General features: G+C 41.1%; 1 protein-coding gene across 4 annotated transcripts in view; it reads left to right on the top strand.

Annotated features, from left to right (window-relative positions):
* Positions 1 to 24,395, top strand: part of hmcn1 (hemicentin 1) — a 505,541-nt gene that overhangs the window by 367,945 nt on the left and 113,201 nt on the right. For all 4 annotated transcript variants that reach the window (XM_067990488.1, XM_067990487.1, XM_067990489.1 and 1 more), the window contains 9 exons: positions 5,118 to 5,231; positions 5,413 to 5,558; positions 7,317 to 7,467; positions 8,085 to 8,291; positions 12,528 to 12,641; positions 13,097 to 13,284; positions 14,358 to 14,454; positions 14,699 to 14,860; positions 17,707 to 17,820. In XM_067990488.1, coding sequence (XP_067846589.1) covers positions 5,118 to 5,231; positions 5,413 to 5,558; positions 7,317 to 7,467; positions 8,085 to 8,291; positions 12,528 to 12,641; positions 13,097 to 13,284; positions 14,358 to 14,454; positions 14,699 to 14,860; positions 17,707 to 17,820 — 1,293 coding nt within the window. The remainder of the gene's footprint in view (positions 1 to 5,117; positions 5,232 to 5,412; positions 5,559 to 7,316; positions 7,468 to 8,084; positions 8,292 to 12,527; positions 12,642 to 13,096; positions 13,285 to 14,357; positions 14,455 to 14,698; positions 14,861 to 17,706; positions 17,821 to 24,395) is intronic.

Raw genomic sequence — 24,395 nt, 5'->3', positions numbered from 1 at the left:
TAGTAATATATACAACACTCAATATGCAAAAGGATTTAATACTCTGGTATGTATCACATCTTGTCTCCACTAGAGAAAAGATGATTGAGGGAATGGGCCCTATGTCCTGAAAATAATTAGAAGCAGACATAATGTAAATACGGGCAGATTGTTTAACTTAGATTCTGATTGCAAAGCGGACATAAATACAAAATGAACAAACCTCAAGCAAGGCTAGAAATTTGGGGGGAGAAAGTTCCCTAGAGAGTAGCAGATATACAGAATAGATTCTAGGCGAAAGCCAGCTGTTAAAAAAAACTGGATAAATATCTCCTTAACAACGGGATTGAAAAATAAACACTGATGATAATTTTTTCCATGAAAGAGAATGGTTCTCGTGCTGCTGAGACTATGTGGCATACAATAGGTCAGAGCCCAATAGTCTGCATAATAAGGTGCGATGAACTTCCTGCAATTTTGCTTGATTACTTTAGAGGACATGTTGAAGTTTCACAGCACCTCATCTTCAGGGGGTTTTGTCTGTGGATGGTTGCCCCCTTTAGGAGATGGAGGGAGATGGGTACAGGTTGGTCAGCCCCTGAAGTTGTGTTCCTCCAAACCCCACAAGGAAAACTTAGGCCTCTCCTGCTGCAAACTCGTCCCCCTTTCCAGATCACAAGATTCTAGCGAGACGGCCTCGGCAACTGATCCCACCACCTAACTGGTGTTGGTGGGCAGCCACCGGGCCACGTGATTTTCCATGACATCCTGCTGACTTCTTGCCCGGAACGGTGGGAAGTTGGCCAGTTGGCCAGTGGGATTTAAATGTGGCTTGGGAATTAAAATAGCCCAGGCCTCATTTCTGGAAACATAGAAACATAGTAAATAGGAGAAGGCCATTCAGCCCTTCTAGCCTGCTCCGCCATTCAATATGGTTATGGCTGATCCTCTATCTCAAAACCATATTCCCGCTCTCTCCCCATACCCCTTGATGCATTTTGTGTCTAGAAATCTATATAGCTCCTTCTTAAATATATTCAGTGACTTGGCCTCCACAGCCTCCTGTGGTAGAGAATTCCATAGGTTCACCACCCTCTGAGTGAAGAAATTTCTCCTCAGTCCTAAATGTCCTACCCCTTATCCTGAGACTGTGATCCCTCGTTCTGGACCCCCCAGCCAGGGGAAACGTCCTCCCTGCATCCAGTCTGTCTAGCCTTGTCAGACTTTTATATGTTTCAATGAGATCCCCTCTCATTCTTCTAAACTCGAGTGAATACAGGCCGAGTTGACCCCATCTCTCCTCATATGATAGTCCTGCCATCCCAGGGATGAGTCTGGTGAATCTTCGCTGCACTCCCTCTATGGCAAGTATATCCTTTTTTAGGTAAGGAGACTAAAACTGCACACAATACTCCAGGTGTGGTCTCACCAAGGTCCTGTATAACTGCAGTAAGACATCCTTGCTACTGTACTCAAATCCTCTTGCAATGAAGGCCAACATACCATTTGCTTTCCTAACTACTTGAGCAGTGGTAGAGTTTCTAACTTACATTGCTACCCAAAACCCACCCAAAACCCACCCAAAACCTTGCCCATACTTAAAATTGGGGCCATAGTCTGTGGAGCGGATGAGTTTGATGGGTTAAATATCCTATTTCTCATCCATAATTTCTTACTTTCCATGAGTCAAATAATACACACCACTTCAGTAAAGATGTCACAATATATTGGTAGTCAGTCCATTAAAACGGTGTAACATTCATATACTGCAAACTCTCATTTCTTCTAGTCAGTTCTTGCTCATCATTAAACTGTTTGACTAGATTAACCTTCACTTTAAAATAATTTTTTTAAATACCGTGAAGTAAATCTTTTATGTTACATGCATTAAAAAAAACATTCAGTAGTGTACTTCAATAGTCTACCTGCATCTCAGCACCAGAGTATGACTGTTAGATCAAGATTCTAAAGCTCAAGGTCCCATTCAAATTTCCATGAACAATTTTCAGGAGTACAATATTAAATTCAAGGCCAGGGGAGATTTAGACATAGTAAAATTGTAACCCTGTGCTTTATAAATGTGCTTATCACCTTCCCACAAGGAGTTAAAATGAAGAAACTACTGACGATCATCTGCCCTGGATGTCTTTATTATGCTTTGGGAGTATGATATCTTAATAATTCAATGCACAGTAGCAAATTAGTAATATTATACAACTTTTTTAGTAGACTGATCGACTGTCCAATTTGGACACCTTTAGTGCTTTTTGTGATGTCTAGCTAGGATGTCATCATTCATTGGAACTAGTATAAGAACAGTGAGCAGAAGAAAGCTCATACTAATTTGGACATGAGCTAAGTCAAACACTGTAGTTAAGTAATATGCTCAATTGTAAGGTCTATCCCAAAGGTATCAGTATAAATCAGAATTGTAATTGCTAAGAAAGCTAGATGATTGTCATGGGCAGAGAATGTGTACCAATATCCTCAGAACAGTCCTCGTGGAGACGAAGTCCCGTCTTCGCACTGAGGACACCATCCAACGTGTTGTGTGGCACTACCACCGTGCTAAATGGGATAGATTCAGAACAGATCGAGCAGCTCAAAACTGGGCATCCATGAGGCGCTGTGGGCCATCAGCAGCAGCAGAATTGTATTCCAGCACAATCTGTAACCTCATGGCCCGGCATATCCCTCACTCTACCATTACCAACAAGCCAGGGGATCAACCCTGCTTCAATGAGGAGTGTAGAAGAGCGTGCCAGGAGCAGCACCAGGCATAACTAAAAATGAGGTGCCAACCTGGTGAAGCTACAACTCAGGACTACATGCATGCTAAACAGCGGAAGCAACATGCTATAGACAGAGCTAAGTGATTCCACAACCAACGGATCAGATCAAAGCTGACAACTAACGGGAGGATGAGGCTCTGCAAACATCCCCATCCTCAATGATGGCGGAGCCCAGCACATGAGTGCAAAAGACAAGGCCGAAGCGTTTGCAACCAACTTCAGCCAGAAGTGCCGAGTGGATGATCCATCTTGGCCTCCTCCCGATATCCCTACCATCACAGAAGCCAGTCTTCAGCCAATATGATTCACTCCACGTGATATCAAGAAACGGCTGAGTGCACTGGATACAGCAAAGGCAATGGGCCCTGACAACATCCCGGCTGTAGTGCTGAAGACTTGTGCTCCAGAACTAGCTGCTGTTGGCCTCTAGCCAAGCTGTTCCAGTACAGCTACAACACTGGCATCTACCCGACAATGCGGAAAATTGCCCAGGTATGTCCTGTCCACAAAAAGCAGGACAAATCCAATCCGGCCAATTACCGCCCCATCAGTCTACTCTTAATCATCAGCAAAGTGATGGAAGGTGTCGTCGACAGTGCAATCAAGTGGCACTTACTCACCAATAACCTGCTCACTGATGCTCAGTTTGGGTTCCGTCAGGACCACTCAGCTCCAGACCTCATTACAGCCTTGGTCCAAACATGGACAAAAGAGCTGAATTCCAGAGGTGAGGTGAGAGTGACTGCCTTTGACATCTAGGCCGCATTTGACCGAGTGTGGCACCAAGAAGCCCTAGTAAAATTGAAGTCAATGGGAATCAGGGGGACAACTCTCCAGTGGCTGGAGTCATATGTAGCACAAAGGAAGATGGTAGTGGTTGTTGGAGGCCAATCATCTCAGCCCCAGGGCATTGTTGTAGGAGTTCCTCAGGGCAGTGTCCTAGGCCCAACCATCTTCAGCTGCTTCATCAATGACCTTCCTTCCATCTTAAGGTCAGAAATGGGGATGTTCGCTGATGATTGCAGTGTTCAGTTCCAACCCCTCAAATAATGAAGCATTCCGAGCCCGCATGCAGCAAGACCTGGACAACATCCAGGCTTGGGCTCATAAGTGGCAAGTAACATTCGCACCAGACAAGTGCCAGCAATGACCATCTCCAACAAGAGAGAATCTAACCACCTCCTCTTGACATTCAACGGCATTACCATCGCCGAATCCCCCACCATCAACATCCTGGGGGTCACCATTGACCAGAAACTTAACTGGACCAGCCATATAAATACTGTGGCTACAAGAGCAGGTCAGAGGCTGGGTATTCTGCGGCGAGTGACTCACCTCCTGACTCCCCAAAGCCTTTCCACCATCTACAAGGCACAAGTCAGGAGTGTGATGGAATACTCTCCACTTGCCTGGATGAGTGCAGCTCCAACAACACTCAAGAAGCTCGACACCATCCAGGATAAAGCAGCCCGTTGATTGGCACCTCATCCACCATCCTAAACATTCACTCCCTTCACCACCGGCGCACAATGGCTGCAGTGTGTACCATCCACAGGATGCACTGCAGCAACTTGCCAAGGCTTCTTCGACAGCACCTCCCAAACCTGCGACCTCTACCACCGAGAAGGACGAGCAGCAGGCACATGAGAACAACACCACCTGCACGTTCCCCTCCAAGTCACACATCATCCCGACTTGGAAATATATCGCCGTTCCTTCATCGTCGCTGGGTCAAAATCCTGGAACTCCCTTCCTAACAGCACTGTGGGAGAACCTTCACCACACGGACTGCAGCAGTTCAAGAAGGCGGCTCACCACCACCTTCTCAAGAGCAATTAGGGATGGGCAATAAATGCCGGCCTCACCAGCACGCCCACAACCCATGAACGAATTTTAAAAAAACATAATGGAGGAGGTGGCAGCTGGGAAAAGACTATGTTGGAAGTCAAAACTAAGATGATGGGAGAGTGCATGGGAAAGTATAAATGGAAGTGTGACAATGGGCATACAGCTGGGAGAGTTGACATAAGGAAGAGCATCAAATATCTTATGGCATCAGTGGCCCCCTTTGTCATGATGGTTAATTGACTGGAGAGAGCTAACAACCAGTTGATATCATATCAAATCCTAATGATTTCACCTGATTAAGTTTGAATGAAATTATATAATAATGTGATCAACATACAAGCCTCTAATGAAAAGTATTAGATTTGGACTATATGTGGAAGACATAAGTTCAAGTCCCAGCTTTGGCTAATATTGAGACTTTGCAGATCTCACTTCACAAGTTTCATCAATAGTGTAAATTCAGCTAATTCTGCCTCCACTTTTCCTTCCCAACTTCAGGGGGTCGAACTCTTCAGATTCTGAATGCGCAGGAAGAGGACTCGGGAAGATATACTTGTATCGCTACTAATGAAGCTGGAGAAACGTTAAAGAATTATGAAGTAAAAGTGTATAGTAAGTGCTTTCAATGTAGTTCAATTATCCTGAAATTCTGTGAAATGCCTAATAGATTAGCAACCACTCCATTTAGTAAGTCTGCTAATAGAGAATATTGCTGCTAAGACCACTTTAATCAAAAAGCTTGTTTTACATAAGAGGACTATAATGGTTTGCTGGTTATTTTTTATTTGCCTAGTCCCTCCTACTATCAACAAAGATGATGTCCCAGGATTTGGTCTGTCACCGAAAGAAATTAAGATCAAAGTAAACAACAGCCTAACTCTTGAGTGCGAGTCTCACGCAATCCCAGCAGCCACCCTTCGCTGGTACAAAGATGGACAGGTGTGTTTAGTCCTTTACGTACAATATTGATTGAGCATTTGAAGTAACACATTTGTGTTGTGAGAGAAGATGTTTCTGATGCAACTTGCATTGTCCATAATGCAATCAGGTTAACCGTTGAAGCGTCACAGTGAACACGAGCAGATAATGAAAGCAATACCGATTTGGAGAATTCCAAATGGAGAAGGGATTGAATTGCCATTTTGAAAGAGCAAATGTGCCTAAAAAGGAATAGTTCTGATTTCATGTACTCTGTCTGTCCAAATAAATTTATTCCTCTTTCTTTCTGAATAGCTTATAAAGCTCTGAGGAATCTGACCAGCAGGCAGGGAATTGATCTCTGATATTTGAGACAGTATGGGATAGTTCTCTTAATGGCAACTAAAGGATGGCATAGAACCAGTGAACACTAGTGTTCACTGATAATATCAACCTGGACTTCTGCTCATCCTTCCAACGCTGCTGGAACCCTGACCCAGTTGCTTCAGTCAGGGGTCATCGCCCCTGCGTGGTGATCTTGTGGCAGGATTCCCATTGCCAAGATAGAACCCGCTCTTGCCCAGCCATGAAATCCTGGCAGTGCTGCAGCACCAGAACAGGAATCCAGACAGTTAAAAGGGCAGAAGCGCCCCACCAATGAGAATATCGGCAGCCTGGTAGGCCGCAGGGGTTGGGCTGGAGGGAGAGGAGGCAGCCACAAGGTTCTCTCCCACCACTGGTGGAACCCAGGATCATTACCACCAGTTTCTGGGGCTTACCATCACCTTCCCCACAGTGCCCCATGAAGTGGTGGTAATTGGGGCAGAGAGGAGGGAAGTCCACTGGGACTCGGGCCCTGCGCCCCCACATTGGCAGATGGGAAAGAAGGAGCCAGCAGCGGTCCCAGCAGGGGTGGGAAATCTCGGTTGGGGCATTTGGCCTCACTGTCCAAATTTTTCATCATTCTCCGCCATAATCCCACCCGATTTCGGGTAGGATTGCAGAATGGAATACAAGGCAGGGACTTAATAAATATGTAGATGAGTGTAGGAGAAATTGGATAAATATTTGAAGCAGGGGAAGATACAGGCTTTGGGTTGAGAACGAAGCAGTGGGATTAATTTTGGATTCATCTAGCAAAGAGCCGGCACAGACATGAGGGGGCGAATGGCCTCCTTCTGTGTTGTAAATTTCTATGGTTCTGTCGATTAGATTGCTATCTTATAGTCATCCCCAGGTATCTATTATTCTCTACATTTAATAAGTAAGAGATTACAAATTGTATATGAAGTTACCAGCATAAGATGCTCTGGTGTTCTCAATGCATCCGGTAATAGTTGAGTGGATCATTATAGTGATACATAAACATGTCAGCCAGAATTCTCATTCTGTGCAGGGAAGTGAATGTGTTGATGTCAGGTGAGGACAGGTTCTAACTTGGCTGTTTTGACCATCATAGTCATATAGCCTGGGCTCAGTCATCAAGAATGGCCACTTTTTCAAGGTAATGGAGGGCATTAGCATCTCATAGAACCATATTAGCAAGTGCCAACATCTTCAGGAAAGGAGTGAGAGTAAAACAGCAATACTTCTATTAGAATACAGGTAGTAGCATCAGTTTCTTTCCAAACAATCCATTTATCTGTTCAGATTTCAGCAAGATGTTCAGATCAGCCTTCCCAAAGTGTAAGTGTTTCTATGATTATTACTGTAAAGTAAATGAAGATTGAAAACTTTGAATTTTCATGGGGAAAAAAAAACAACTCTTTATGTTCCCAGCCTCTCAAGAAAGATGATCACATCACTGTCACAGCAAATGGCCGCATCATTCAAATCAAGAATACCCAGATTTCAGATACAGGACGATATACCTGCGTTGCCACCAATATCGCTGGAGAGGATGAAAAAGACTATGATGTAAATGTTCAAGGTTAGATTGCATTATTTGCTTATTCCTATAAGTAGTTTGTGATACAACCAGCTTGCGAAGGATGCTTGACTCAAAAAAAACCTCTCCCAGATAAACAAGCTGAGGTGATCTATGACACTTGGCCCTGCCAACCACACAGAGAATTCAACCGAGTCTTCACCAGTATGAATCAAATCTACAATCAATAGGTAGCAAGTTAATGTTTAATCAACAGAACACTGTGCTGCGGTTTAGACTGACATCCATATAGGCAGATAAAAGGTCTGGCAGTCTTGTAGTTGGCTTGGATGGATCTAATTCCTTCTGACTTCACCTTGTTGTTATACCACCTAATACACAAAATATAGAAAAAGATTAATTTGGATTACTTTTTTCTTATAATTTCAGAATTTTTTAAGTAAATGTCTGTGTATGTAATTCTCTTCTGTATACTGTTAGACAGCCTAAACCAGAGTTACCTTTTACATCTATAGGATACGGAAGTTAACTTGGTCCATAATAGCACTTATGCTGTGCCTTTTATTGTACAGAAATTGCATTCTTAATATGAAAGAGATTTGTAAAAAAAACATTTTGTATTTAGTATCTTATGACTATTCTTTTAATCTTTTATTTAGTTCCGCCAAGTTTTGTGAAGCCAGTATATATTCGAGATACAAAGGGTGGTGCTCTGGAGGGGAGCAGAAGTGTTGATTTTAAGGACGTAGTCATTAACAATCCCATCTCGCTGTACTGTGAAACCAATGCTGTTCCACCACCATCTCTCACTTGGTACAAGGATGGCAAACTGCTGACCTCCAGTGACAAAGTTCTGATACTGCCAGGTATGAACAAATTTTACCGTCAGACAGAAGGAAAATGCTTGTAATGTGAAGTCACTGACAGCTACAGTCACTCAAACTCTGCAGGTTAAGTCTTGTACCATGGAGTATTTAGTTACAGAACTTGCACACTGGAAATTGCTTTTCTTATATATGGTGATATAGCCACTACTTTACCTCAGCGCTTAGAGGAGAATTTTCATTTGGCAAAATTGTCATGTGAATGAATTTGCAGGTTAGGTCAACCAGACTAGTTAAAAGAAGATGGTGCAATTGTGCTATCAGTTAGGAAATTATATTATCACATCAGAGAGTAGATCTTGACTTTGTGCGATAGCGTGAAACGGGTGATAGAAAGTCACCAGCCCGTTTTGCATCTCTCCCAATTTTTATTTCCATTGAAATCAAGATCAGCCCCCAGCAATCCAATCTGTCACAAAATGTTCTCCCTGTAAAAAAAGAAACCTAACAGCTAATGCTGCAGATAATATAGCACCTGCTACAATACAAACTTTCTGTGGCAGTCAGCATGCCAGGATTGTAGTATGTACAGTCTACTCCTGATAATTCAAAAACTTTGAATGAAGAGGAGTTAGACTGTATCCATATTATAGAGTTTTCAGACTGTGCTGTGTTTGGCTATGTCAGGAACTGACAATGTTTGAAAATTCCCAACTGGGGCAATAATACCCTTTTTAAGCAACATTTGTTTAATGAGAATTGGTTTTATGGCACCTTCCCCAGCATGCATCCTGCCTATTAACACTACAAAAATGTTAATTATCCTATTAAAAATAATAGTTAAGATTATAATGGTTTGATTTCTTTCAAGAAAATATTGGCAGCATAAATTCCCATTTAAGGAAAGTTACTAAAAAATCAAAAATATAATTTGTTGTTAAGAAAACATTGGCAATTTTAATTGCCACCTAAGGATGTTTATTATCTTAAAAACCATTCTTAGTCACAGCCGCAGGAACACCAAAATGAATAATTTTTAAAATCATAGTATCATAGTAGGTACAGCACAAGAGGCTGCCATTCGGCCCATCGTGCCTCTGTCGCCTCTTTGAAAGAACTATCCAATTAGTCCCATTCCCCTGCTCTTTCCCCATAGCCCTGTAATTTTTTTCCCTTCAAGTATTTATCCAATTCTCTTTTGAAAGTTACTAGTAAATCTGCTTCTACCACCCTTTCAGGCAGTGCATTCCAGATCATAACAACTCGCTGCGTAAAAAAATGTTTCCTTGTGTCGCCTCTGGCTCTTTTGCCAATCACCTTAAAACTTCCATATTTCACGTATTATTAATGCTGTATTCAAGTAGAATCTACATACATTACAATGAGCTCTTAATTACCTTTTAATATGCTTTAGAACTCCAAAATAATTCCTCTCACCCACTACCCCTGCTTTCACAACAACAACATGCTCTTTCTTGGCCTCATCTTCCAACCCACCAGCCCCGTGCATTTGCCTGAGCATCATCTGCCATTCATGCCACCTACAACATGATCCCACTACCAAGCACATCTTCCCCTCCCCTCTGCGCTTTCTGCAGGGGCTGGTCCCTACATTATCACTCCACCACCCCTACTTCCAGCTATCCTTCCCCTGCACCTTCCTGTGCACCCACAGCAGATGTAACACCATTTGATTCATCTCCTCTCACATCATTGTCTAAATGTAAATTGACAGCAATTCACATGCACTTCCTCCAATCTAGTATACTGTATTCACTGCTGACAGGGTGTTCCCCTCTCGATTGGGGAGATCAAAAGCAAATTTAGATAAACAGTTTGCCAAACATCTATGTTTTGACCACACGTGTGACCAGGACTCCCTGTGGTTTGCCTGTTAGCCTCTTTATTCTGTTTTCAGACTGGCAGACCTACTGTGTATTTCAGCATTTGTCCATTTTCATTTCAGACCTTCTACATCTGCAACTTTTATTTTGTTCTTCTTTTCAATTTCCCCCTTTTTATACCTTTTCTTTGTGTGGGCTTCTCCCTTTTTTTAATCATCTTTGATATTTGCACATTCTTTTGTACTTTGAAAGTTTTTCCATCGCCTCACTGAGATTATCTTTTTTATCATCTAAAAGTTTCCTCTTACACATTTGATAAACCTTTGAACTTAGTGTCCAAGCCAATATATATCCCTGAACCAGAATCACTAAAATAGATCTTCTGCTCATTTATATCATTGCTGCTTTTGGGACCTTATTGTGTGCAAATTGGCTACTGTATTTGAACAGTGACTACACTTAAAAGTACTTAATTGGCTATGAAGCACTTTGGGATGTCCTGAGGTCATGAAAGGTGCTATATAAATGCAAGTTCTTTCTTCTTTCTTTCATTAACTTCTTCTGTGATTGGAGTGTGTATTGTTTCTTCTTCCCCCTTTTTTCCCAACCCGACTAAAATGCCTGTGTATCTTTTTGTGTTCAGTATGATGACACGTCTTCTTAGGATGGCTAAGAATTTCTTACTCTTTTTGTGTCCTCTCTCCTCTTTCCACCTCCCACTTCAAGTTGGCACTCATCTTCCCCCTTCCTCCAAATCAAAGTCGTTTCTCTTCTCCCATTTCCTCCTCTAGTTCAAGCTGGTGCTCTTTTTCCCCTGGTCTCCCAGTTCAAATTGTCTCACTTCTCTTCTCCCCTACCCCCTCACTAATTTCATGCCGACACTCAACTACCCCCCTCCAATTTTATGCTTACACTGTTGTTTTCATCCCCCTGACCCTACATATTCCATGCTGGCACAGTTCCCCTCCCACCCAATTTTACACTGGCACTCTCCTGTCCTTAGTGTGGCTCTCGACTCTTCTCCCCTCAGCAGTACTGCTGCTGCTACTGCTGCAAGTGATTAAACACCACTGTACACAGTGGGTTAGAATTCATGATATCACATGAATAACCTGCCTGTACTGTGCAACGACCTTCAATCAAGTGATACGAACTAGCAGCAGCATTGGAGGGGAGATGCTGCAAGCTGCACTCCATGTACGTGGGCTTGATCCAGAATGCAAGCCATCTTTTGGACATCCTGGCCTAGATTTTATGTACAAGTTATGCCAGCACCCAGACATAACTTGAGCAGGAAATTCTTCAGAACCCGTTCCTCTGCCACATCGATGTTCATCCACCAGAAGTGACAGGAGAAAGTGCAATACATCCCCCATTACTTCCAGTGGGTGTATTGTAATGGTCTGCAAATGACGGAAATATGTCATTTGAAATAATTTCCATCATTTGTGCCATAGCAACAGTGGACACAAGGGATGCCTGTTTGTGCCTGGTGTACAGCATTGTTATGGATGGCAGAGGGGATATTTAAATTTTAAAGGGCCAGAAAGGACGCTATAGTGCTTTTATATATTAAAAAAATACGAAGTTCTGCAGTTGGTAAAGAGACCTCTGGCAATGGCATGCTGCATCGTGCCTCCAAGATCTGCTGCACCCAATCTCCATTCCCCTTCCAGGTGGACTCCTCTGTGTAGGCCAGGGAGTCTGCCTAAAAATGCAAAAAAAACCCCTGTCCCCATGAAACGGGCCAGGGGGCATCCTCATGGCAGGTAGAACTTTGATGCACCATGAATCCAGGCTCCTTAGTCTATATTATACACTAAGGAATTTTGTGACAATATTATTCTGTACTGATAGTCTTAATTAATGTAATTTTAGTACTACTTTGAACTGTCATTAACGTTGGTTTGATGTTATTGAAATCATTGTTTTGAGTGTATGCTCCACACCCCAGATGTCACATTTTGTGTAAAACAGCAACACATCACAGCTTAAAAAAGGAAGAAAGTGAGTCATGTTCAGCTGTTTTTCCCCGACTTTGAGATAACCTTGTCTCTCCCCAAGGAAAAGAACCAAGCACCTGCCAATCTAGAGAAACTCTCAACGATAATTAGCCTATGATTTACCTCGGGACCTATTTAGACCACTTCCCCAATTGCAACACCTGAACAGTGGCCTTAAAGGGATCGAGCAGGGTGGGGGGATGGGGGGGTGGAGGGGGGTTTAGCAGCTAAATATCACACATGTGCTCCAGAGGCCAGAATACCAGTGAGCAGTGCCACGGGAGATCCACTAGTACTTATAAAATATGAGATGATGTCACGACTTATGATATTATTTGAGTTCCTTGATTAAATTTAGTATTAGATATAAAGAAATACTTCCTTAAAGCCTAATAATTCAAAGATATCAATTTGTGCTCGTTATCCATTAGGAGGACGTGTGCTACAAATTCCCAGAGCACAAACCGAGGATGCTGGGAGGTACACATGCGTGGCTATGAATGAAGCAGGCGAGGATTCTATTCAGTACGAACTGAGAGTTATGAGTGAGTATCGTGGGCACAACCAACCAATGAATTTCGTGGCACGGCACAATAATGCTTAAGTTTATGAATTACGTGTCTTAAAAATGTTAGCTGAATCTCTCTTCCACCCCCCCCCCCACTCCACCCTTGGTCACAATTATCAAGACAAGTTATGTAGCTGAATAAACTATACTTTGTAATGAATTAAACAAAACTCACTGCTGGCAACCAAAATCCTGCTATTTTATTGGTTATTAAAAATCCCAATTATCCAATTGCGTAACTATAATTTGGTTAGCCCTGCTCAATCTCATGTCATCTGAACTGAACTGCTCTCATGGAACTGAGTGTAACTCATTTATTGAGTAAAGCAGTGCAAACTGATGATTTTTCATTGCTGTAGTTTGGTATTACAGGCAAAAGTTCAAAAGGATATCGTTGAACAATTCCTAACTGCATTGTGCTTTTCCATCTAGCTCCTCCTTCCATTAAAGGGGCTGATGGTGATTTACCAGATGAAGTCATTGTGCTGATAAACAAGACCGCCATGTTGGACTGTATGGTCAGCGGAACTCCCACTCCCAAAATCTCCTGGCTGAAGGACGGGCAGCGGTTGAGAGCAGACGACACCCACAAACTCCACTCCAATGGGCGAACTCTTCAGGTGTGAACCCCAAAATTATCAATGCTTGTGTTTAATGGGGCAATGTTGAGGTGATTCATTCATGACCAAGAATTCATCCGACACTACTTCTATCTAAATATTTTCACTGTGTTTTAAATACTTCATATAAACAGGCTTGAAGAAGTTGCAGAAAGCACATGGTGTCTTGTCAAAGGGATGTCCAATATTATTGTTAATAGCTTGGCCTGTTGCTTTCAGTTGGCAGATAGCTTGCCTCCCCAACTGGAAACAGTACTATGTTTAAAAACACTAAACATTTCAATCTACTTATGCTCCTGAAATTACTTTTCGCTGTTTGAAAGATATTTAGTCTGGTTTCATGAAGATATTTTATTTTATTTCATGATTCTCTTAAATGGAAGTCAACCAGATCAGAGCAGTAAACATGGAGACTGTTGACACTGAGTCAATAAAATGGATTTCAAAGTCTATTTGTAAAGGAATACAGCAACTGTACATGACTTATTGTACAAATAAAGAGAACAATTAACATTTCAGATAAAACTGGACAGAATCCTCCCCCGAAGGCTCAGTAAGTGAGTGCACTCTCTAGTGTGGAACGGAGTCCAACAGACCAGGATGGGCCAAGTCTGCTGACTTAGTTCTTTGTAGCTGGAGCAGCACTAGGGTTCCATAATCAGCGTGCGTGTCCCTGAGCTAGGGAGGAAACACCAAGCCAGGTTCACAGCCAGTAAATCATCGGACAGAGTGTGGATGTGGACGCCAGGTCATGACAGGATCAGACTTGGCTAAAGTGCTCTTCACAATCAATTAGCCTGCTGGCATTCATTGTCTAGGTTCACAGTGCCTTGGAAACATACCTCAGCGTGAGTCAGCACCTTCCCAACAGGAGGGAAGAAAATTGAAGGGAACAAAGTTGGACAGAGTATCAGATGTTAATATGTAATGTTATATACACATTGCTGAAGCTTAATGTTACTGACTACAATATAAAGTAACTTGTAAAGCAAAACAATGTTTACATTTTGTGACTGGGCATTTCTGTGTCATTGTAAAAGTCATTAAGATTCCGTTCTTACTGTCACTAACAGGTCCTCAATGCTCAAGTGTCAGATACAGGCAGATATGTTTGTGTTGCAGAAAATGTAGCTGGAAATACAGAAAAATACTTCAACTTAAATGTCCATGGTGAGTGACATTGTTATTACTAGTCAGCAATTTCACATGTCACATTGGGAAAATCAGAAACCCCAAGAAATCGACTCTAAAATATTCTACATTACCACTAATGGCTTGAAAACCATATATCCAACAAAATAAGAACAAACTAAATTAGCCCCTGGCTTGTTATATTCTGATCTAAGGTACGTTGTTTATTGCTGTCATAGAGAAACCCCTTCTTTAAAAAAAATGTTCACTTTGTATTTCCCAGTGCCTCCCAGCATCATGGGCATCAACCCAGAGAACATGACTGTTGTGATAAACAACTTCATCTCTTTGACGTGTCAGGCCACGGCTTTTCCACCACCCAGCCTCAGCTGGCTCAAGGACGGTAAACCTCTACAATCCAACACCAACATTCTTATTCTGCCTGGTAAGAAACTGGTTCTTTTTGTGTCGTTTTCTTTTGAATTTTCACTGACAGTCAGTGACTGACCAACTTGATTGGTCTTGATGCTGAGGTTACCAGCACAGAGCACTCACCATTATTTGTAATGTTTACCACACAACTCACACCATGCATTCTTGCAAATTAGGCTCACTTCACAACTGTACAGTATATATAGCCTTTGGTGTTTGTATATAATCTCATATCATTCAAGGAAAACTCGGCCCTACTTGAAAATGATGAAAAGCAATCGCACTTTCAGGGATTGAGCCAGCCTTTTCTGAACGGAAGTTGGGAGATCTCATATTTTGAAGGCTAATAAACCCAGGATAGAGTCTACATATGTTGAAGGTGCAGGGGCAGGCCCAATTGATATTCTACTATATATCATTGCTCATATCTAATATTTTGGATGGGAGCCATAATATTTGTGGGGTGATTTCCATCTCAATCCCTGTTTTTTTTTCTCTGTTCCTAACTCTGCCCCTCAGTTTACTCATAAACACTGTTGACTGCCTACGGTTCTGTACGATGTTGTGGAGACATCCATCTTGTACATTTAAGCATATTGTGAAGGGAGTTGGCATTACACTTTGCTGCCCTATCTAATTGATTGCGTACTTCATCATGGATAGGTTTCCCAGTAAAAATGGCCATTGATGTAATGTAAGTAGCCTGATTGGGAGAAGACAAGCTGCTGTTTGCTCCTTTCTCTTGAGGAGCAAAATTAAGGGCAGTTACAGGGAAATCAAAGCCAAATCTGCGTTGTGCTCCAGATTGAAGAATATACAATGGTAGATAACCGGAGGGAGATGGCAATAAAAAATGGCAAAAAAAGGAAGAAAAAGAAAACTACCAACAAAAGGGGAAATTGCTATGGAGGCTACAGACAAATTGTGTTGCTTCACAGAAACTGCATTACATTGGCTGATGTGTTAGTTGAGAGCAGGTTACTGCTAAAAGCTCACTATAGTGGACGAATGCAGACCGTCATATGTCCTTGATCTTAAAATGTCCTTGTTACTGCTGCAGCTCATTTCCAGAGATCCTGGCAGCTTTGTCTCATTCATATAAAGTTTTACAGCTGTTTTTCTGTATTCAGTATCAGAATAATAAACCAGCTGTAAACCGAATACCATGTAACTAATGAATGCACTGACAGCAACTTTGGAGTCCACAGAGAGGTTCAAAGCCAAATGCATCATTCCTGTGCTTCAATTTGACCATTCATTTGCATTTTCTGGTAATCAATGGTGACTATAAATCTAATGCTGCTGTGGTGTTTAGTATGTGTCTGATGAGTTCACGGTAAGGATTGCCCTCCCAGCAACAGTGTTCCAGGGGGTGGGACAGTACTTTCACCCGCCCCTCTGACACCACCAGAACCCTGAACCAGTTTCCATCACCCTTCCATAGCAGGTTCCCGGCAGGATTGCTACCACCATTGCCCAGCCACAAAATGCTGGTGGTATTGCACATTGCAGCTTGTGTTGTCTGCTGGAAAGTACAGATATCTAGAGTTGGGATTTTTTTGCCCAAGGCATGTTTCCATTTACGGACAGAGTAACCTGCTGTTGTATTGCACCTCTTGCTAAGCAGTATGAGAGCGATATTAATTACAGTTACAGATCACCCCACGCTCCCGGCTAAATGTATTTCATTGAGGTGGGGAACAGAGGAGGAGTGGAAATGCAGAAAATTAATATCAGCCTTCAAAGGCAGCACCACTATATTAAAATTGATTTTTTTCCCGCAGGTATTTCCGTTCATCACTTCACAGCAATACATGGAATTCAGACGCAGTTGAATATTTGTGAAGTAATGTCAGATTTCTAGAGACAGGTCTTCTTGTGCTTTAACAGGGTTCACATTATAGGATGTGATTAACTGCATCTATGCACCAAAAACAAACAAAAGTGATCCATTTTCATTTGAATTTTATTTAAATAACTTTTTGATCTTAAATATTATTTCTATTTAGAGATGATCGCAAATGTGGGCAGGCATTTTAAAAAAAGGTTTGAGAATTGCGCAAATGCAGGGGCAGGGGATAAGCCTCGGAAAGAGGGAATGTTACAAAAATAAAGACAACACAGTAGGACCACCCACATTTGCACTCATCTCTAAATCAAAATTAAATTTAAGATCAGCAAGATAGATCTAATCATTTTTACTGATGTTATCAGAACATAGGAAAACAAGGAACAAGAAAAGGCCGTTCTGCTCAGCAAGCCCATTCCTTCCACATACCCTGTACAATCCATTCTTATCGTGGACTTCATCCACTCGATTAAATCTCCTCAGGAAAAATTCTGCAAATTTCAGACTGATCCTTAAAGATAAATAAAGCAAAACTCATGAAAAATGGTCTACCTTAATTTCCTAAATTATACATCCTAGCCCAACTGCCTTCTTGGCATAACATTTCCATGATCCTAGGAGGTTAAGAATCACGCATATGTTAAACTAATTAAGCAAGATGCAAAACTAATTGCTCAAAAAGAGTAAAGAGATTAGGTGCAGCAACTAATGTGGACCAGAGGTATTAGGCGACAACAATAGCTCTTAAAAATGAGAAAAAAGTACTGAGCAGAAGTTGGTGTTAGTGTCCAAACAAACACACTGTAGTGCATGGGTGACATTATTCTGCACTTATACTTTTCAGAATTTATAGATGCTGGCTTTGTGTAGAAAGTTTTTTTTTTCTCCTATTGCTGTGGGATTTCATTGACACAAATATATATACTATCTACAGGATTTGTCCAGTCGTGTCCTTTAGTTTGATGAATAGTGGAATCTGTTTCTGATTCTGAAACTCTTTTGTCTCACAGGAGGCCGGACTGTTCAGCTGCCTCGGGCTAAGCTGTCAGATGGAGGGAAATACGCATGCTTAGCCTTGAATCAAGCAGGAGAAGCTGAAAAGCAGATTTACCTCACTGTTTATGGTTCGTATATATCATTACGGTCAGAATTAGGTGCATAGGGACCAAAGAGATGAAAGACAGCACCGCAATAATTTATAGAGTTTTCATGAGAGCCATGTGATACTGCACAGGAAATAAAGAGAATAGGCCATATGAAATAACAGTTGAAGGTAAAATGGGATAAGCAAGGTATATATCATCATGGTAAGGGAGCACTAAGCTTTGTGTTTGGAATTACTGTTTGAATGAAACTCTTTCAGGGCAAATTTAAGAATAGTTTGATTTTTTTTCACGAAAAGTTATTTGGTATTATAAATTTCTGATCCAATTCAATCGGAAACTTGCAGAAAATGAGTTTTGAAAGTTTTTGTATAAACAAAAGGAATCGCAAAAGGCACGGATGCCTGTGGCAGTGAGGTCACTGGGCTTACTTGGCATATTGATACCAGTCTTGAGTATTGTGTACAGTGGAGATACCCTGGCCTTAGAGGGAACACAAGAAAGGAAACAAAGTTCATAAATGGGATTGGTCACCTGAGCTAAGAAGAAAGGAAAACTATTCTGGTAGGAATGTTTATATTGGAAAAAGGTGGTGCTTCCACTTAGAAGTGACCTTATTGAGATATTTAAGATCTTCTAGGGATCTTCTGGTTCCCAGAATAATGGTCAATATTTATACAATCTGTAGGACAGGGGTACATGGATTTAAATTTAGACAAGAAAAGGTAAATACACAGGTAAAATATAATTTATATACAAAGAAGGTAGTAATTATGTGGAACAGCCTACCCAGGGAGGAAGTGGAAGATGTTATAAATTTTAAGAGGGAGATGGATACATTTTTGGTATACACGGCTATTGAGTGGTATGACTCTTAGGACCAGCTTCTTGGATGGGGATAGTCATTTCTGGTTCTGCATTGTCCTATGTTCTTAAGGAAACCGGGATATGTGGGGTGGGGGGTAAAGGGATATCAGTTTAAGTGTCTTGTGATTTGTCACGAATAATGGCCTTCTGGAGCTTGCTTGATTGTCAGGGAATTAGGGAGAAATTGATTTTTGTTAAGTAAGGTTATCAAGAAATATGGAGCAAAAGCGGGTAAATGGAGTTGATCTACAGATCAGCCATGATCTAATTGATTAACGGAACTGGCTCAGGGATGAATGGCTTACTCCTGTTCCTATGTTCCCACCGTGCGTGAGTAATGAACATCAACCTAGGAAAATTGGTTGCAGTTGCAGCAGTGTTGGAGGGGCTGGTGGAAGTCTCACTCTGACAGAACACCACCATGAAGTGGAAAATCAGTCGTTAAAAACATCTTGTGTTTAATACCTGTAACGTAAAAGGCTTCTTTTCTCGGAAAGAGACTACATTACTAGTCAGCCTTAGTTCAATGTTCAATTTCAGATGCTTTCAATTCAATTTCAGTTTCTGTAATTGACTTCATGAAACAGGCAGGATTATTGTCTCACACACTAGCAAATAAGGTAATGCTATACCTATACATATCATTGGTTAGGATGCAACCAGAATAATGTGTCCAGTTTTGAGGATCTTACTTTAGGAAAGATTGTAAGGCGATGAACATGTTGCAGATGACATACACTAAGATAATACCAGAAATAAGAAGCCTTAGTTATGAGTAAAGATTAGAGAAACTGGGGTTCTTTTTATTAGAACAAAGGTTAAGAAGAAATCTGATAGAGATGTTTGAGATGCTTTGATGAGTTAATTTGGGATAAACTATTTCCACTGGTCAGTAAGGTGGTAACTAGAGGGCATATATTTAAAATCATTGCCAAAGGAATAAGGGTAGGAGAATTTCTTTACACAGAGGGTTGTTAGGACATGCAATGCTGTATTAGAAACAGTGGTGGACTAAGTGGTAGCTCTTTCAGTGAGCAGATACAGGTGCGATAGACCAAATGGCCTCCTCCTATGCTGTAAGATTCTAATGATTCTAACATCACATCAGGAACACTGCTTCTTGTGGACTGATTCAATCTTTATCATTTTCTAAATGTTTGTACTTCTAGCCTTTTGTTATATTTTTCTGCTTCTGTGTAATTATAATTCTGGTAAGTAAATTGTGTTGGTAGTTTTAGCCCGAATGATAATCTGACACCTTAATGTTTTCTGCCTTGCCCACGCAATCTCCAATGCAAAATATCACAGTAAAATGGGAATTTTTATTTCTGTGGTATGCTATTCCCATTCACAACATGACTGGAGGTCGTAGGAGAAGTGGATCTGTTTATGGAAGCTGCTTTTTGCTAAGCACATAAATAATAGTGAATAATTTGCCAACAAGTTTGAATTTGTCAATTAAACTCACAACTGCAAAACTCAGTTGTGAGTTTATTTTCCAATCTATCTATTAGTTTAGGCTTTTTAAAATCTTGCCTTCCTTAATCTTTCTTTCTTTCCAACTGCAGGCTTTAAAACCCAACCTTCGTGTCATCTAATCATCAATCTTAATTTATCTAATCTCCTCTTAACACTTTTTCCAGCCTTGATATCCTGCACCAATAGCCAAAAATCCTCAATGAAAAAATTGTCAAACCAGCTGTTAACATGTAGTGAAGCTTGGTTAACGGGTTTTGAATCAATAACCAACAAATTTATTAACCTGCCTCGGATTTCCCATCATCTGCTGTAGCTTTGAAGACGGAAGCCTAAATGACGAATATTTATCACAAACAAAATCTACCAATTTGGTTAGCAGTTAGCTTCCATAATTTGTCCATCATGTAAAAAAGGAGAGCATCTTTGCTCACAAATTATCAACTAGTTTGAGAAATTTGATAAATACTGATGTTACCTAATTTGGATGAATAAATATGTGCTTTGATATTAAATTAGTTGATTCATTGTGACTTCATATAAAGAGTTGGAACTTGGATGAGTTCAGATTTATATTTTTCTACCCAAGATAGATAAAAATATATATTTTTTTAAACCATTATGTAAAGTCACTGAGCCATTGTGATATCAGCAGATTTTAAATTAGATTTTGATTTCCACACTTTAGGGCCTATACAAGCATTATAATGACAAATATCCAACACGCCAAGTTTGGATAGCAGAAAGAGCACCTTATGGTTTTAATATCTGCCTCTAACACAATATAGACCATCTGGCTGTGGAGCCAGAGTAATGAAGTGAAGTTAGATCTGCTCTTTTTACAAACTGTTGACAATCTGCATGCGACTGGCTCAAGTCCAACTCTCGTCAGGAGGCCAATCTCAATTTAAATAAACGCATTCAGATTGTTGACTCATAATTTAATTGAAAATGTATATTCTAAATAAGAAAAGCTGTAAGTATACCAGGGGTGATATTTTATTTGGGCGAATGTAGTAAAATAAAAATATGGACATTCCAGTTTGTTTCAAATAAATTCAGAAAATAATGGAAATGCACAGCAGGACAGATAGCACCTAAAACAGAGAGATTAAGTTAGAGTTAGGGCTACAGCTAATGTTCTAGTGGGATCCTTTATCAACACATCCTTCTGTTCTGCACATCGTGGCATATTTTTCTATCTCGTTTCAAATGAATTTGAGCAAAATATCATTTGGAATCGCTTTAAGGATACACTCAAACTGCACTTTTACGTGAATGCAAAGTGGTTTTAGGTGCATATTGAACAATCATGGAATTTTACTGCACAGAATGAGTCACACCAGTTTCACTTTTCAGCAGAGCGCAGAAAAAGTCTAGTCTCGTTTGAAGCTGCATTTCAAAAGTTTCAATATTGATGCCTGACAGGCAACAGATACTGGTCTCAGAACACTAGTTGTAATATATCTGTAACCTCATGCATATTTTTTGTAACATGAAAAGTAACACGTAGGAGAGAGTGGAGATTATTTAGTAAAGTTTACTGAAAAAAAAGGAAGCAATTGTTACAATGCAGAGTGTAGTACAGTAGTTTACAAAATAATTTGCCATAGTTTGGCCATATAGTTGGGCTGAGCTTCCATCCGAATGTATATATGGTGGAAGTAAAACAAAAACAGAAAATGCACAACAGGTCTGTCAGCATCTGAAAGAGAAAGATAAATTAACATTGGGTGGAACTATTTATCAAAATTGAAATTTAACCAGCAACAGCCAGTGAAACCCCATATGTTCTGTGCTCCATTTATCCCCGTCTTTAGCTCTGATTAAGGGTCTTTTTCTTTCAGAAGCTCATCAACCTGCTGGGTATGTCCAATGTTTCCTGATTTTATTTACTATTCCACAATGCTGGGATACTCTTAACTCACCTAAGAGCCAATGTGAATGGCTGTAAGTCCAATACAGATTAAACTCTGGTTGTACCTCCACTGTGAACATGAATATGGTTTGGTTTAGAAAGTAGTACCATGAGCGCTCCATCTGTTAATAGCTAACATAATTCTCTCAATTGAGTAAAGGAGAGAACTATATTAACATTCCTGCAGATTACGTTGTGCTTTAAATAGCCCTTTTTCCCACGCATACAACCTATTGTAGTCCACCTTAGTGGAGAAATACACCTATAATATTAACATATGCTAACCAACCTATCAGCATTTTGTTATAATTGAACCTGTGAGTTATTTTCAAGCTGTACAATTGTAGTGTTTAATGAGAATGTAGCAGCAACCCCAGTATTTGGCTTTTTGCAGCTGGTCAAAATATAATTGATTTCTTAGAGCAATCAAATCCATTCTGCGCTGAGAAGGAAAAATGAATTTTAAAATTATTAGTATTATAGTCAGTAATTTCCATGTCTGACTGTCCAGCCAGTTCTTCCACCCCCCCAACCCCTCCCCCATCCCCATCGACTGTAGCAGCAAGTGGGCATATGGAGGATAGTGGTTTTGATGCAGAATTCCTTACCTTCCTCTGTCTACTCCCATAGTCTTGATCACTGGCAAGACAAATTCCAACTAATTTCTTGTATCCCTCACCATCCACATCACCTTGCCCTCTTTCAAACCCACTTCCTTCTGCACCCTGCCACAAGCTACTTACAACTGCATGCTCTAAACTCCAACTACCCAGCCTTAGGTCCTACATTTGCCATGATCCTCCTGCAGCTGTCAATTTGTTCAACCAGTCCCTCACCTCCATCTTCGATGCCCCTGTCCCCAGAAAAACCTTCCTAATCTCCCATACCAGTTATTCCCCTTGTACGGCCGCTATCTTCCCTCCAAGTCCAGAAAGCACAAACATCAAAGCACCTGCTGCACAACTGGCTGAGCCATCCATCACCAAATCTGGCTTTACCATATTAAGTTCTACCAGGCCTCGCTCTCCTCTACCAAAACTGCCCACTACTCTAGGATCATCCTTGAGCAAAGATAACCCCAGACTCCTTTTCTGTACTATTAACCGCGTCTTAAACCACTCTCCTCTTCCCTATCCACCTTCACCTCTAACAAGTGCAAGGAGCTCATGGATTTCTTCATCACCAAGATAAAGACTATCCATTCAGCTGCCTCTGCCGCTTTTCCCCTTCCTTTGCTCACCAAGCCAAACCTCCCTCAGTTCCCCTCCTATCCTAGCCCTGAATTTCAATTACTCTCTCATTTTTCTTCCAGCACCTCTCCTCAGCCCATCTGCCCGAGAGATAGGACAGAGGCAGGTGATGTTATGAAGGTGGAAGTAGGCAGCATTCGTGATGGAGAGAATGCAGGATCAAAGAGAATACACAGCCTTTGTAAACTTCAATCTTGATAAATCCAATACTCTCTTGGCCAGCGTCCCATTCTCCACCCTTCGCAAACTTCAGCTCATCCAAAACTCTGCCATCTGTATCCTATCGCAAACCAAGTTGTGCTCACTCATCGCTCATCCTTGTTAACCACATTGGCTCCCAATCCCCAGTGCCTCAAATTTAAAATTCTCATCCTTAAATTCTGCCGTGGCCTCACGTCTCCCTATTCTTGCAATCCCAACCAACGCTACAACCCCCACCCCCACCCCCACCCCCAATCAAAGCCCTTTATTCCTCTGAATCCAGCCTCTTGTGCATTGTCCCTCCATTTGCCCCACATTTTGGAATTCCATCCTTAAACCTCTTGCCTTTCTATCTCCCTCTCCTTCTATAAGACTCTCCTTAAAACCCACTCTCCTAATCTCTCCTTCTTTGGCTCAGCGCCTGTCTTTCCTTATTCCTCTGTGAGGCGCCTTAGGACATTTTTCTATGTTAAAAGTTCCAATACAAATGCAAGTTCTTGTTGTTCTATTCCCTTCCAACATACAGGCTTTTAAAACCAAAGCTTGGCATCATCTAACCACTGCTTCTTGGTTTATATTTTCTTCTCTCCTACTGTTTTCAACATTTGTGGTGTCCTCCACTATGGTTCTTGCCCTTAAGCTCAGTGTCTTAATAGAAAAATACAGTACGCTGCCATTTCCACATCATTGTTGGAAGTCTGCTGAAATGGCTTACTTCCAACATGTGTGAAAGGTCACCTTGTAAATCTGCTTTAAGCAGTGATATGATTTTGTGATCGAATGCCAATCTGGAAGTTCTTACAATGTGCTTTCTTTTCCATTTTGAGTTGGGGTGCAATGTGGTTTGTGTCACATTTACAGTCTTCAGTGCTTTGCTGTTCATA

This window comes from Heptranchias perlo, chromosome 9 (genome assembly GCF_035084215.1).
Source record: "Heptranchias perlo isolate sHepPer1 chromosome 9, sHepPer1.hap1, whole genome shotgun sequence".
NCBI lineage: Eukaryota > Metazoa > Chordata > Chondrichthyes > Hexanchiformes > Hexanchidae > Heptranchias > Heptranchias perlo.
Note: the sequence above shows the minus strand (reverse complement) of the source record. Positions and strands in the feature narration are given on the sequence as shown.